Source organism: Heptranchias perlo, chromosome 6 (genome assembly GCF_035084215.1).
Source record: "Heptranchias perlo isolate sHepPer1 chromosome 6, sHepPer1.hap1, whole genome shotgun sequence".
NCBI lineage: Eukaryota > Metazoa > Chordata > Chondrichthyes > Hexanchiformes > Hexanchidae > Heptranchias > Heptranchias perlo.
In genome coordinates this window covers 108,016,452-108,028,637 of record NC_090330.1, presented here as the reverse complement: position 1 = coordinate 108,028,637, position 12,186 = coordinate 108,016,452, and the positions used below count along the sequence as shown (strand labels likewise).

At 43.8% G+C, this 12,186-nt stretch overlaps 1 protein-coding gene across 5 annotated transcripts in view; it reads left to right on the top strand.

The window, feature by feature from the left end:
• LOC137323127 (dedicator of cytokinesis protein 9-like) overlaps positions 1-12,186 on the top strand; it is a 260,881-nt gene that overhangs the window by 95,371 nt on the left and 153,324 nt on the right. For all 5 annotated transcript variants that reach the window (XM_067986588.1, XM_067986585.1, XM_067986586.1 and 2 more), the window contains exon 2: positions 152-268. In XM_067986588.1, coding sequence (XP_067842689.1) covers positions 152-268 — 117 coding nt within the window. The remainder of the gene's footprint in view (positions 1-151; positions 269-12,186) is intronic.

Below are 12,186 nucleotides of genomic sequence, written 5' to 3'. Positions count from 1 at the left end.
TCTGTCACCAAAGCTCCATGAAGGATTGGAGCTCCTTTGAATTACTTGTAATTGAAAACAGTAATTTGGATACAAGTTGTCGACACTTTCACAATATGACAACAGTTTTTAAAAAAAAACTCAACTTAAATTGTCTTTGTTTTCTTTGTAGGCTAAACCAAAGGACATTGAACCAATAGATTATGAGAATGTCTTAATACAGAAGAAAGCACAGATTTTCAGTGATCCTTTACGGGATATGCTGCTTTTCCCCAATGAAGATTTCCAGGTGAGTAATGTCATGCTGGACTATAATATTGGATTAATAATGGCCCAGAATTTGCTGGAGTGGGGCACCTCACGACGTGCCCAGTTAGTTAGATTTTATCCCTCACCCTTCAACTTAAAAAAAAAAATGTTTGCGCCGTAACTTGCTGGATGTACGAGCTGATAACAGGGTCAACGGGGCACCCTGGGACCTTTTAGTGAACGACGGGACCAACAGTCCATCTCCGTAACCAATGACATTTATGGATTGAGAAAGAAACAGAGGAACGATGGAGAAGGAAATAGGGTGAATTCGAGTCAAATCGGGTACAGAAAGAGAAATAAAGAGCGGGAAAGAAAGATTGGACTGAGAGAGAAAAAAAGAGGCTGAAAGGAAAAGTAAGATTAAAAATCTCTAAGAACAATTTACCACCTGCAGGAATGAGACTCTTCCTGGGCCGGAGAGGTTGATTGGCATTGCAGGAACATAAATCCTATTAAAAAGGTCCTTACGCTGTTAAGTGCCAGCCCTAACTTTCTCCAGCAAGTTTAATGGGTAATTGATGTGCAAGTACAGCAGTTTCTTGTAACTCATGAAGAGGTTGAGGGTGAGCTGCCGTTTATCGCGAGGCTAACGGCGGGGCGGCGTAAACCGTATCTCTTCCACGCCGCAAGTTGCTGGATGATTTACACACTAATGACGGTGAGCGCTTTTAAACCCGCCGATATTTTGGTAGCAAAATCTGGGCCATTGTTACAAGTTTTTTGTTTGTTTGAATTTTCAGCCCGTTGGGGTGGACAAGAGTGTGGAGAACTTTGCCCGTTCAGTGCAACGTAACAAAGCTTTGAATTAAGTTTAACTTGAGTAACTGCTTCTCTGGCTGGGGTGAACTAAATGATGCTGTATGACCTTATAACTCTCCTCTCAACCCTCCCATGGTTCATCCCGTGACATTTGTTGTCGGGAGGGTAGAATGGTGAATGAGCTGATACTTCCCTGACCTCGCTGTTTAGATTAGAATTAGAACTTCAGTCCAGGGTTCAAACGCAGTGCTGTTCCCTAACTTATTTTCTCAAGAGCCACAATCTCAAGTCGTGTTTTCTTTTCAGAGTGGCTTTCTGAAAACTTAAACATACCGCGATGCAGAGTGATAGGACCTGAACCTGTTCCTGTGATTCTCCCAATGGCGAGCTCCGTAATACCAGAGTTAGTGGCTGAGTAAAAACCATATGCTTCCCAGAGGAAGGGGAAAGAAAAAAAAATGTGAAGCCTGCCTCGTAGGTTCCTCTATTTTTCCTTTTCTGTTCTTCCACGTAACCGCTCACCGCCCTCAATTTCTCCGCCCTCCCCCCAACCAAATTAGTTCTCAGCATGAACGTGATTAATTTTTGATGAGATTACTTTGTTAAGGTGGTGATGAGTGAATGTCCAATGTGTGCGTCATTCCTTTTGCCTTGCTGAATGTAAACAGCCATCATAGGATACAGTAGCCCAGTGGCTGTGATACAGTCCCCACCACTCACACCGTCCCCGCTTATCACAGACAGCCGCCTGTATCGGGCAAAGGGCGCAGACCGTTTGCCATCACCATTGGCATCAATTGCAAACTGTATGAAACTGGCCGGGCAGTTCTGTGCTGTCCAAATGCCTGTCATTAAGTCCTTTCGGGCAGCCCCAAGTGACACAAGCCTGCTGAAACTCCAGCTGCAGTTTACAGTACCAGCTGTAGTGGTGAAACTGTCCAGACCGCAGCGGCGGACTTCAAACCTGTCCAGCGCTCCATAGCTGAATAAGGCGAAAAGCTTCCACCTCGCCGAGCTTGTGTGTAGCCAGGAATGCTTTCCACAAATATTAATGATATAGGAGCCCAGAAATCCTCTTCACATTACCAAATTCCAACTGGGAGCAGGAGAGAAGTGAGGGGCCACATCCTGACCGCTACTTCGGAGCATCTCCTCTGTGAGAAAGGGAGAGGGAGTGGAGATCAAAAACTCAATTGCCAGAGCTGGCAGTACCTGAAGAACAAGGAGTTGAGTTTAAATTTCTGAAATTAAGTCAAAAGTCTGCTTGAAATTGATCTTTCTTGATATACTGGACACTGCGTATAGCAGGCAGATCGCGTTCTCGTGAACACGCCGGCTGTAAACAGCGTGGACCGTACTGGACTAGCTACCTAGAGGTCATGAGTTCAAATGCCACCAGGGCAAGTTGTGAAATAAAAATCTAGTAAAATTCTAGAAATTTATGGGCTGGCGCCAGAAAAACTTGCTGTGAAGATCCAACTGGTTCACTGATGTCCTTTTAGGGAAGGGAAACTGCCACCAGGTGACCCCAACCCAACACTGTGTGGTTGACTCATTTGCTCACAGGGCATCTAGGGATGGGCAAGGAATGTTGCCTTGCCAGTGTCGCTAACATCCCAAGGGCAAAAGTGGAATGTCCTTTTATACATCAAAAAAGGAACTTAAATGCAGTGTGAGGTTATATATGTCAGCTTTCTGAATCTATATAAAAGATTCATTATTTCATGTAATGGTGTGATGCTGGAACTCAGATAAAAGGTGAAATATTTGACGACCAGATGGGTTAGAAAGCATCTAGAGGTACTGCATTCAGTTCTGGGCACTGTACCCCAGGAAGGATATATTAGCCTTGGAGCAGGTGTAGCGCAGATTCACCAGAATGAAACTGGGACTAAAAGGGTTAAATTATGAGGACAGGTTGCACAGACTGGGCTTGTATTCCCTTGAGTATTGAAGATTAAGGGGTGATCTGATTGAGGTGTTTAAGATGATTAAAGGAGTTGATAGGGTAGATAGAGAGAAACTATTTCCTCTGGTGGGGGGAGTCCAGAACAAGGGGGCAGAGCCTTAAAATTAGAGCCAGGCCGTTCATGGGTGATGTCAGGAAGCACTTCTTCACACAAAGGGGAGTGGAAATCTGGAACTCTCTCCCCCAAAAAGCTGTTGAGGCTGGGGGTCGATTTGAAAATTTCAAAACTGAGATTGATAGATTTTTGTTAGGCAAGGGTATTAAGGGATTACGGAACCAAGGCGGGTAAATGGAGTTAAGATACAGATCAGCCACGATCTAATTGAATGGCGTAACAGGATCGAGGGGCTGAATGGCCTGCTCCTGTTCCTACGTTTAGGAATGACTGTGGGCTGATTCCCATGAAGCCAAGTTGTTTCTTCTCCAACCAAATACTGAAATTTATTAAATAGCAATTTGAATTGAAAAGGCTGAGCGAGAGAGAGATTGAATTGGGCTGGATATTTGATGACCAATAATTTCATTAATTCATTAATTTTTCCAGTAGACGTAACAATGAAGAATTATACCAATAGTCACGACTGTGACGTACACTATCGTTACTCGAACAATATGTCAAGAGTAATGTGCAGCTCGTGATTATAGCATATTTATCACTTTAATTATTTCCTTTTGGATAGTAAAAAGTTTGCAGACTGATTTCAGTGAAGGGATAATGTAGTTGTTTTTGTATAGTTCCAGGGATCAAATCAAACAGTTAGTTGCCACACCAGGAAACCCTTCTTCAGCCAGTTTCCAGTGATTAGTGTGTTTTTTATCCTGCTGCTGATGGAAATATAGTAGAGTGGAGAAATTTCCTGTTTCACAAAGTATGTTTTTGCTATCCAGCTCGGGTGTGGGTCAAAAGTTATCCGTAGCCATTGTCCAAGGATGCCTGTTCACCTTCTCAGAAACCGCAACACCTCCACGTCCAGAAGGGGGGAGGTGTAGCCTTCCTTAGTTGTCTTCTGGCCTGGGTCAGTTTGGGATCAGGTGAAGATGTTACTAGGTACAGGTCTGGCCTGGGTCAGTTTGGGATCAGGTGAAGATGTTACTAGGTACAGGTCTGGCCTGGGTCAGTTTGGGATCAGGTGAAGATGTTACTAGGTACAGGTCTGGCCTGGGTCAGTTTGGAATCAGGTGCAGGCGTTAACTGAGTACAGATCTGGCCTGGGTCAGTTTGGGAGGACGCGAAGGTGTTGCTAGGTATAGACCTCACCCGGGTCAGTTTTGTGATGTTCCAGATCAGTGATGTATGAGGCACTTATGGTTTGGAGGTTTGTGAGCCACAAGTGGACTTTTGATTGCCCATCTGTTCTGTGTGGTTTCAACATAAAAGGATATTTGCAAGAAGTAACCAGAGACACAACTTACTGCTCTGGGGTTGCATTCATAGTTTGTTTTCTTGAAACCATGAGGCAATTTAAGTTTGTTTGTAGCAAGGAATTGGAGAAGGTGACAAGAAAATGTTCTTATTTTCCATTTTTCTTACCCTGATTTTTTTGCCACTTCATGTTTTGAATACCAGGTCAGTACCGAGGGAGCGCTGTACTGTTGAAAGTGCCGTCTTTCGGATGAGTCATTAAACCGAGCTCCCGTCTGCCCCCTCAGGTGGACGTAAAAGATCCCATTGCACTATTTCCAAGAAGAGCTGGGGAGTTCTCCCCGGTGTCCGAGCCAACATTTATCCCTCAACCAACATCACTAAAACAGATTTTCCGGTCATTGTCACATTGGGATCTTGCTGTGCGCAAATTGGCTGCTGCGTTTCCTACATTACAACAGTGACTTAACTTCAAAAGTACTTAATTGGCTGTAAAGCGCTTTGGGACGACTTGAGGTCACGAAAGGCGCTATATAAATGCAAGTTATTTCTTTCTTTACCCATATGCTAAGTGGACATTGTCATTTAATCTGTTGGCTCATTACAATGAATTTCCAACATAGTCTCACTAAACCTCGATAAGTAACTTCCCCTTGTCGGCTGTGCGGTTGCTTTTTAAAATACCCACGAGAGGAAATTGTACAAGTTTTGTGTTTCCACGTGGCTAGAAAATGCTGAATTTTCATCTGGGGGCTGGAGCAGCTTGAAAAACGTCAAGGACAAAGTTCTGCATCCTTCCTTCACATCACAGAGCCACAGTATCCTGGCAGGATTTTTTTTTAGTTGTGGAATTGTTGGTGTCACAATAGAAACCTGTAAAGTTATACTTCCCATCTAATTCTGAGGGAGAACGTAAGGTAAAAGATAAAGCTATGCCCAGTTCTGCACCAGACCTGCTATTTTTTTTTGTTAGCGCAAATTCTGGCCTCTTGCGCGTCCCCGATTTTCATCGCTCCACCGTTGGCGGCCGTGCCTTCAGCCGCCTAGGCCCCTAAGCTCTGGAATTCCCTCCCTAAACCTCTACCTCTCGCTCCTTAAAACCTACCTCTTTGACCAAGCTTTAGGTCACCTGTCCTAATATCTCCTAATGCTGCTCAGTGTCAAATTTTGTTTGATAATCGCTCCTGTGAAGCGCCTTGGGACGTTTTACTACGTTAAAGGCGCTATATAAATGCAAGTTGTTGTTATTGTTGACTATTCTCTCATTTATCCTGACCCTTGTTCGCTGGATTTGCATGGGAGACACACGAAGGCACTTGCTGCCTTTTCTGTAATTGTATCTAACTTGGTTAGCCAAGGAAAATGACAACGCCGATTACTAGTGCCGTCGCACTTTTAAAAAATGAACAATCCAGGCTTCTCACATCCTCGTGACATCCCAAAAGTGCTGCACAGCCAGTGAATTACTTCTGAATTGTCGTTACTGTTGGGTACAGGGCCTTGATTTAACAACTCATCTGAAAGACGGCACCTCTGACAATACAGCATGGAAGTGATAGGGTGAGATGAAGTCGGGAGGGAGAAGGCTCGTGTGGAGCATAAACACCAGTATAGACCAGTTGGGCCGAATGGCCTGTTTCTGTGCTGTAAATTCCATGTAGTTCTATTCAAGTGTCAGCCTAGATTCTGCGCCCGAGTACCTGGAGTGGGGCTTGAACGCACAAGCATCTGACTCTGAGGCCCACGGCTGGCAGAAGAGGTGAGAAACATCAGGTTACCGATGGGATAAATATTTAGAAATCAATAAAGATAAAATCAGTCCAGAAGGGATTGAAGTACTCGTTTTTTTTTTACAATGTATTTCTTATAGTCTGATCTGCAAGATTTATGGATGAAAGTGTTTCATTTGTATTCGCCACTCCCTTAATACAGAGACAAAGGGACCCATTCAAAGATAGCTAATTTTAAACCGTATTTACTCCATCTAAAATCGAGAAACACGTTCTGCAGAATTTTCCCTATTTGACAAAGGATGAAAACTCTGCTTTCGTCAATTGTAAACGAACTTTATAATTTTTATTTTCTAAAAAGTAACGTTGGTGCTTTGTTCACGAGCAGATTTACAAATTTGCTCTGATCTTCAAAATATTTGCACTTTTTCTCATTGCATTTGTGTGAAGTGGTAACATTTTGGAAGGAAGAATGAGAGGAGGCAATATAAACTAAATGGTACGTTGTTAAAGTGGGTGCAGGAACACAGAGATCTGGGTGTGTAGGAACACAAAGCTTTGAAGATGGCAGGACAAGTTGAGAACGCTGTTTTAAAAGAAGCATATGGGATCCTAGGCTTTATAAAATAGAGGCATAGAGTACAAAAGCAAGGAAGTTATGCCAAATCTTTACAAATCACTGGTTAGGCCTCAGCTGGAGTATTGTGTTCAATTCTGGACACCGCACTTTAGGAAAGATGTCAGTGCCTTAGAGAGGGTGTTGGGGAGATTTACGAGAATGGTGTCAGGGATGAGGGACTTTGCTTACCTGGAGAAGCTGAGGTGCTGACGAAAGGTCATCGACCTGAAACATTAACTCTGTTTTCTCTCTTCACAGATGTTGCCTGACCTGCCGAGTATTTCCAGCATTATATGTTTTTATTTCAGATTTCCAGCATCCGCAGTATTTTGCATTTGATGTGCTGGAGAAGCTGGGATTGTTCTCCTTTAGAGCAGAGAAGGTTAAGGGGAGATTTAATAGAGGTGTTCAAAATCATGAAAGGTTTTGATAAAGTAAGTAAAGAGAAACTATTTCCAGTGGCAGGAGGGTCGGTAACCAGAGGACACAGATTTAAGGTAATTGGCAAAAGAGCCAGAGATGAGATGAGCAGCAATTGTTCTTACGCAGTGAGTTGTTATGATCTGGACTGCTCTGCCTGAAAGGGTGGTGGAAGCAGATTCAATAGTAACTTTCAAAAGGGAATTGGATAAATACTTGAAGGGGAGAAAGTTGCAGGGCTATGGAGAAAGAGAAGGGGGAGTGGGACTAATTGGATAGCTCTTTCAAAGAGCCGGTATAGGCACGATGGGCTGAATGGCCTCCTTCTGTGCTGCATGATTCTGTGATTAATAGGCCCAGTATGATGCACATTTTATATTGTGGAGATGCCGGTGATGGACTGGGGTGGACAAATGTAAGGAATCTTACAACACCAGGTTATAGTCCAACAAATTTATTTTAAAATCACAAGCTTTCGGAGATTATCCCCTTCGTCATTCACCTGACGAAGGGGATAACCTCCGAAAGCTTGTGATTTTAAAATAAATTTGTTGGACTATAACCTGGTGTTGTAAGATTCCTTACATTTTATATTGCTGTGAATTGGTTTCAGCTTCATGTAAAATTTTGCAATTTAACTGCAGCCAAGCTGAAACAGCCTTGGTTTGAGATTTTGGTATAAACGTCCCCTCCACAGTTTGGGTTTCATGCTGATTGCAGTGTAACTGGAACCGATACAAGGCCAACATTTTTGAACTTAAAAATTATTAAAAACTTCCCGGGACAGTCAGTATTTCACACATGAATATTTCACTGGTATCCTGCTGCCAGTTGGCAGAGCACTGCGCGTATAGGCTTCAGTGGCCCACTTTCCCCAATTTTAATGAGACGGAGATGACAGTAGAACGGATTTGAGATCAAGTTCTGTGTTGGAAATGTACTTTTTGTTTTATATCTGTTGAAGAATGAGCAGAGATGGTGCAATGTCACCTCCGTGTGATGAGGCTCAATGACTTAAGAGTTCTGATATTTTAATGATCGGTCCACGTGTAGAAATGTTTTTATTAAAAAAGGGAAGTGAATAAATGTAATAATTCCTCCTCTGTGCGGAAGAGTATATCTAAACTCGCTCCTTTTCTCTCTTTCCCCCCCCCCCCCAGGCCTCGCGCGCTGTCCCCCTCCCCCTCCCCCCCCCCCCCCCCCCGGCCAGGCTTCGCGCGGCCTCACGCTCTTCTCTCCTCCCTCCTGCCCGCCCAGAAGTTGAAGGATCCACTATTTCTGTGTTAACCCCTATTCTGTCTCGATGAGTGAAGTAACGGGGGAAGTGAGTTTAAGGCACGATTTCCAGAGTGAGTTCACTCTGCCAGGTTGGCCCCTGTTCCCTGTTTGTTTTAGACAGGGTAACAAGTACAGATGCTTTTTTAATTAAATAACTGTGCAGTTATATCATGGGACAGAAATTTTTTTTTTTAAAAAAAAACACACTCCCTAAGCTAGAAATGCTTTCTTGAAAATGTTGTTAAAATGTACAAGAAAAAAACAAGTTAACACTCTGCCAAGTTCAGAATGTGTATTTGGCACTTGTTGAAATAAATCAAAATCTGTTTTAAATTCACTGTGTACAGCTCGGTCATCCAGCCGGTTAACTCTCCAACTGGAGGTGACGCCTGCTTGAAGTTGGCATTTATCGAGCGATCTTCGAATGTTTGAAAGCGGGAGTGCTGATCAGCGTTTGGCATGCCTGACTTTGGTCTGTATCCAAAACAGCCTTTGGTTTGCATCTTGGAAGAAATACCAAGCACGAGAGTTGGCTGAACGACGGGGCAAATTGGAACTGTCTGAAGCAAGATGTTGCTGCATCTAACCGGGGGTCCAGCTGATCAGTTCGAACCTCCAGGCTTCAGCTGGGCTTGGAGCAAACTGGTCGTGTGTTTTAGTTTCCAATTTTCTCCCTTTCTGTCTGGAAGTGGTTACTCTCGCTGAGGGAAGGTTCCAAGAGCATCAGAATGGTTGTTCGTGATGTAATGGGCCGAGACAACGACAACAAACAGCGCCTTTAAATGTAGTAAAACGTCCCAAGGCGCTTCACGGGAGCGAGTATCAAACAAAAAATTTGACCCCAAGCCGCATAACGACATATTAGGACAGGTGAACAAAAGCCTGGTCGAAGAGGTAGGTTTTAAGGAGCGTCTTAAAGGAGGAGAGAGAGGCGGAGAGGTTTAGGGAGGGAATTCCAGAGCTTGGGGTCTACGCAACTGAAGGCACGGCCGCCAATGGTGGGTGGGTGGGTGGTGGGGGGGCGGGGGGGAAAGGAAATCGGGGACACACAAGAGGCCAGAATTGGAGGAGCGCAGAGATCTCGGAGGGTTGTAAGGCTGGAGGAGGTTACAGAGATGGGGAGGGGCGAGGCCATGGAGGGATTTGAAAACATGGATGAGAATTTAGGTCAACAAGGCGTGTGTGTCACCAGGTGATTTCTACCTGGAAGTGTATTACTACCAAGCCCTCACCAGATGTGCATAATTTGCACTTTCCTGCAGAGTTCACGAGATAGCACTCAGCAGCAGGGAAGCCTGTGTGGTTATCTTTTTCCTCTTCATAGACCTAAGGCCTAAGGGGACCCTCCCAACCTGCTGCTCTGGTTAGAGACCAGCCGACTGGACGTAGTCCAAAACCTGACACCGTCTGGTCTGTATGACTCAGCACCACATCATCCTTCTGTACTCTGAGCTTTCTATGATTCTACTCTATCAAAACCCTTCATGATTTTGAGCACCTCTATCAAATCTCTCCTTAACCTTCTCTGTTCTAAGGCGAACAATCCCAGCTTCTCCAGTCTCTCCATGTAACTGAAGTCTTTCATCCCTGGTACCATTCTAGTAAATCTCCTCTGCATCCTCTCCAAGGCCTTGACATCCTTCCTAAAGTGCGGTGCCCAGAATTGGACTCAATACTCCAGCTGGAGCCTAACCAGTGTTTTATAAAAGTTTAGTACAACTTCCTTGCTTTTGTACTCTATGGGGGGCAATGGGAAATGTTACTTGAAGAACCATGAAGGTTTGTAAAGTGCCAGTTTAGCTGCCTGCTTCTTAATATGACGAGTGAAGATTTTGAACACGACTACATTGCTGCCTGGCGACACTGAGTGTATTGACTCACGCTAGGGTTGCCAACTCTGGTTGGATGTATTCCTGGAGGTTTCATCACATGACCTCTGGCCTCTGACCACCCCGCCCCCACACTTCCACCATTGGTCACCCAACATGTCCATCCTCGCGGAGCCCCGCCTTCCCACACCAATTGGAAAGTGAATAGACTCTCCATTACCCAATTGGATGATTCTTGACTGTCAGTCAAATAGCCTTTTTCTCCCCCGCTCCATCGCCAATATTTTTTTTATAACTAATAAACGGAAGTGTCCAAAGAAAATGAAAAGAAACACACTTTTTTATTGTCCCGATGATTTTTCTCCCAGGATTTTGCTCGTAGCAGTGTCCTGGAGATGAATCTTCAATTCCTGGAGACTCCAGGGCAATCCTGGAGGGTTGGCAACCCCACCTCACGCAGCTAGGAGGAGTTGGTGAGAGGAGGTGGTTAGAATTTCTGCTCCTGTTCAGAGCCAACCATATATGGGAAAAAGTAAGAAGTACAAATGCTTTCCTGCAGCTGTCACCCTTCTGCTCGCAGTAAGGGAAGCACTTAGGAGACCATTAACTGATTTAAAAACAACATAATAGTTTCTAAAGTGAAAAAACCTGATTATGGTTAGTGTCTGCAAAGTGAAGATTAGAAATAATGGTGACTGAATCGTGACGATCTTTGGTAGTTTTGACGTGATTTTATAAAAGGACCCGAGATACAAACTAAACAAAAACCAAGAAAAATTACTGCGGATGGTACAAATCTGAAACTAAAACAGGATATGCTGGAAAACACTCAGCAGGTCAGGCAGCATCTGTGGAGAGAGAGAGAGAGAAACGGAATTAACATTTCAGGTGTAGATGATTACTGATCTGTGAGTTTTCCACATTTTGAATTTATAAAGCACCTTTTAACGTGGTAAAACATCCCAAGGTGCTTTGCAAGAGCGATTATCAGACAAAATCTGATAGCGGGCCACATACAGAGACAGTAGGACAGGTGACCAAAAGCTTTGGTCAGAGAGGTGGGTTTTAAGGAGCGTCTTAAAGGGGTGGAGAGGTTTAGGGAGGGAATTCCGGGGCTTAGACTCTAGGCAGCTGAAGGCACGGCCGCCAATGGTGGACCGATGAAACTATCACTTCTGTGTAAACTCCAAACACTTTTCAGCAACGATTTTGACCACTGCTCCCATTAAGTATCCTTCACCAGTTCCCCGTTAATTATTTTAGCAAGGTATTTGTGTTTTGAAAGCAGAGGCAAAGTTTTGTAATGAATCTTAACATTTTACTTTGCTGCCTTTGCACTTAACTAATGTAGATTAGTTTATAAAGCAGAATGAATTCATCTTTCTTGGTAGTAATTTCTCTTTCATAGTTTTACATACTTTTTTTTTTACTTTGGATGCAGCTCTATAGAGGCTGCTGCGATCGAGAGACCTCTCCTGAAGTGGTTGCTGCCTTGTTACTCTGCGTTACTATAAAATCAGCATTATATAGGCTGCGCACGCTGCAGTGTACAGGACATCAAAATGTTCAGTTGTGGGCTCGACAGTAGCAGTTGCAGTCAGAAAATTAAATACTGAAGTCACATTGGACAAAACTGTAAAATTCTTCCATTTCTTTTAAGGTAATGATTGATAAAGAAAGAATGTGCATTTATATAGCGCCTTTAACAATCTCAGAACATCCCAAATCGCTTTACAGCCAATTAAGTAGTTTTGAAGTGTTGGAATGTAGGAAACGCAGCAGCCAATTTGTGCACAGCAAGGTCCCACAAACAGCAATGTAATAATGACCAGATAATCTGTTTCAGTGATGTTGGTCGAGGGATAATTATTGGCCAGGACACCGGGGAGAACTCACCTGCTCCTCTTCGAAATGGTTCCATTGGATCT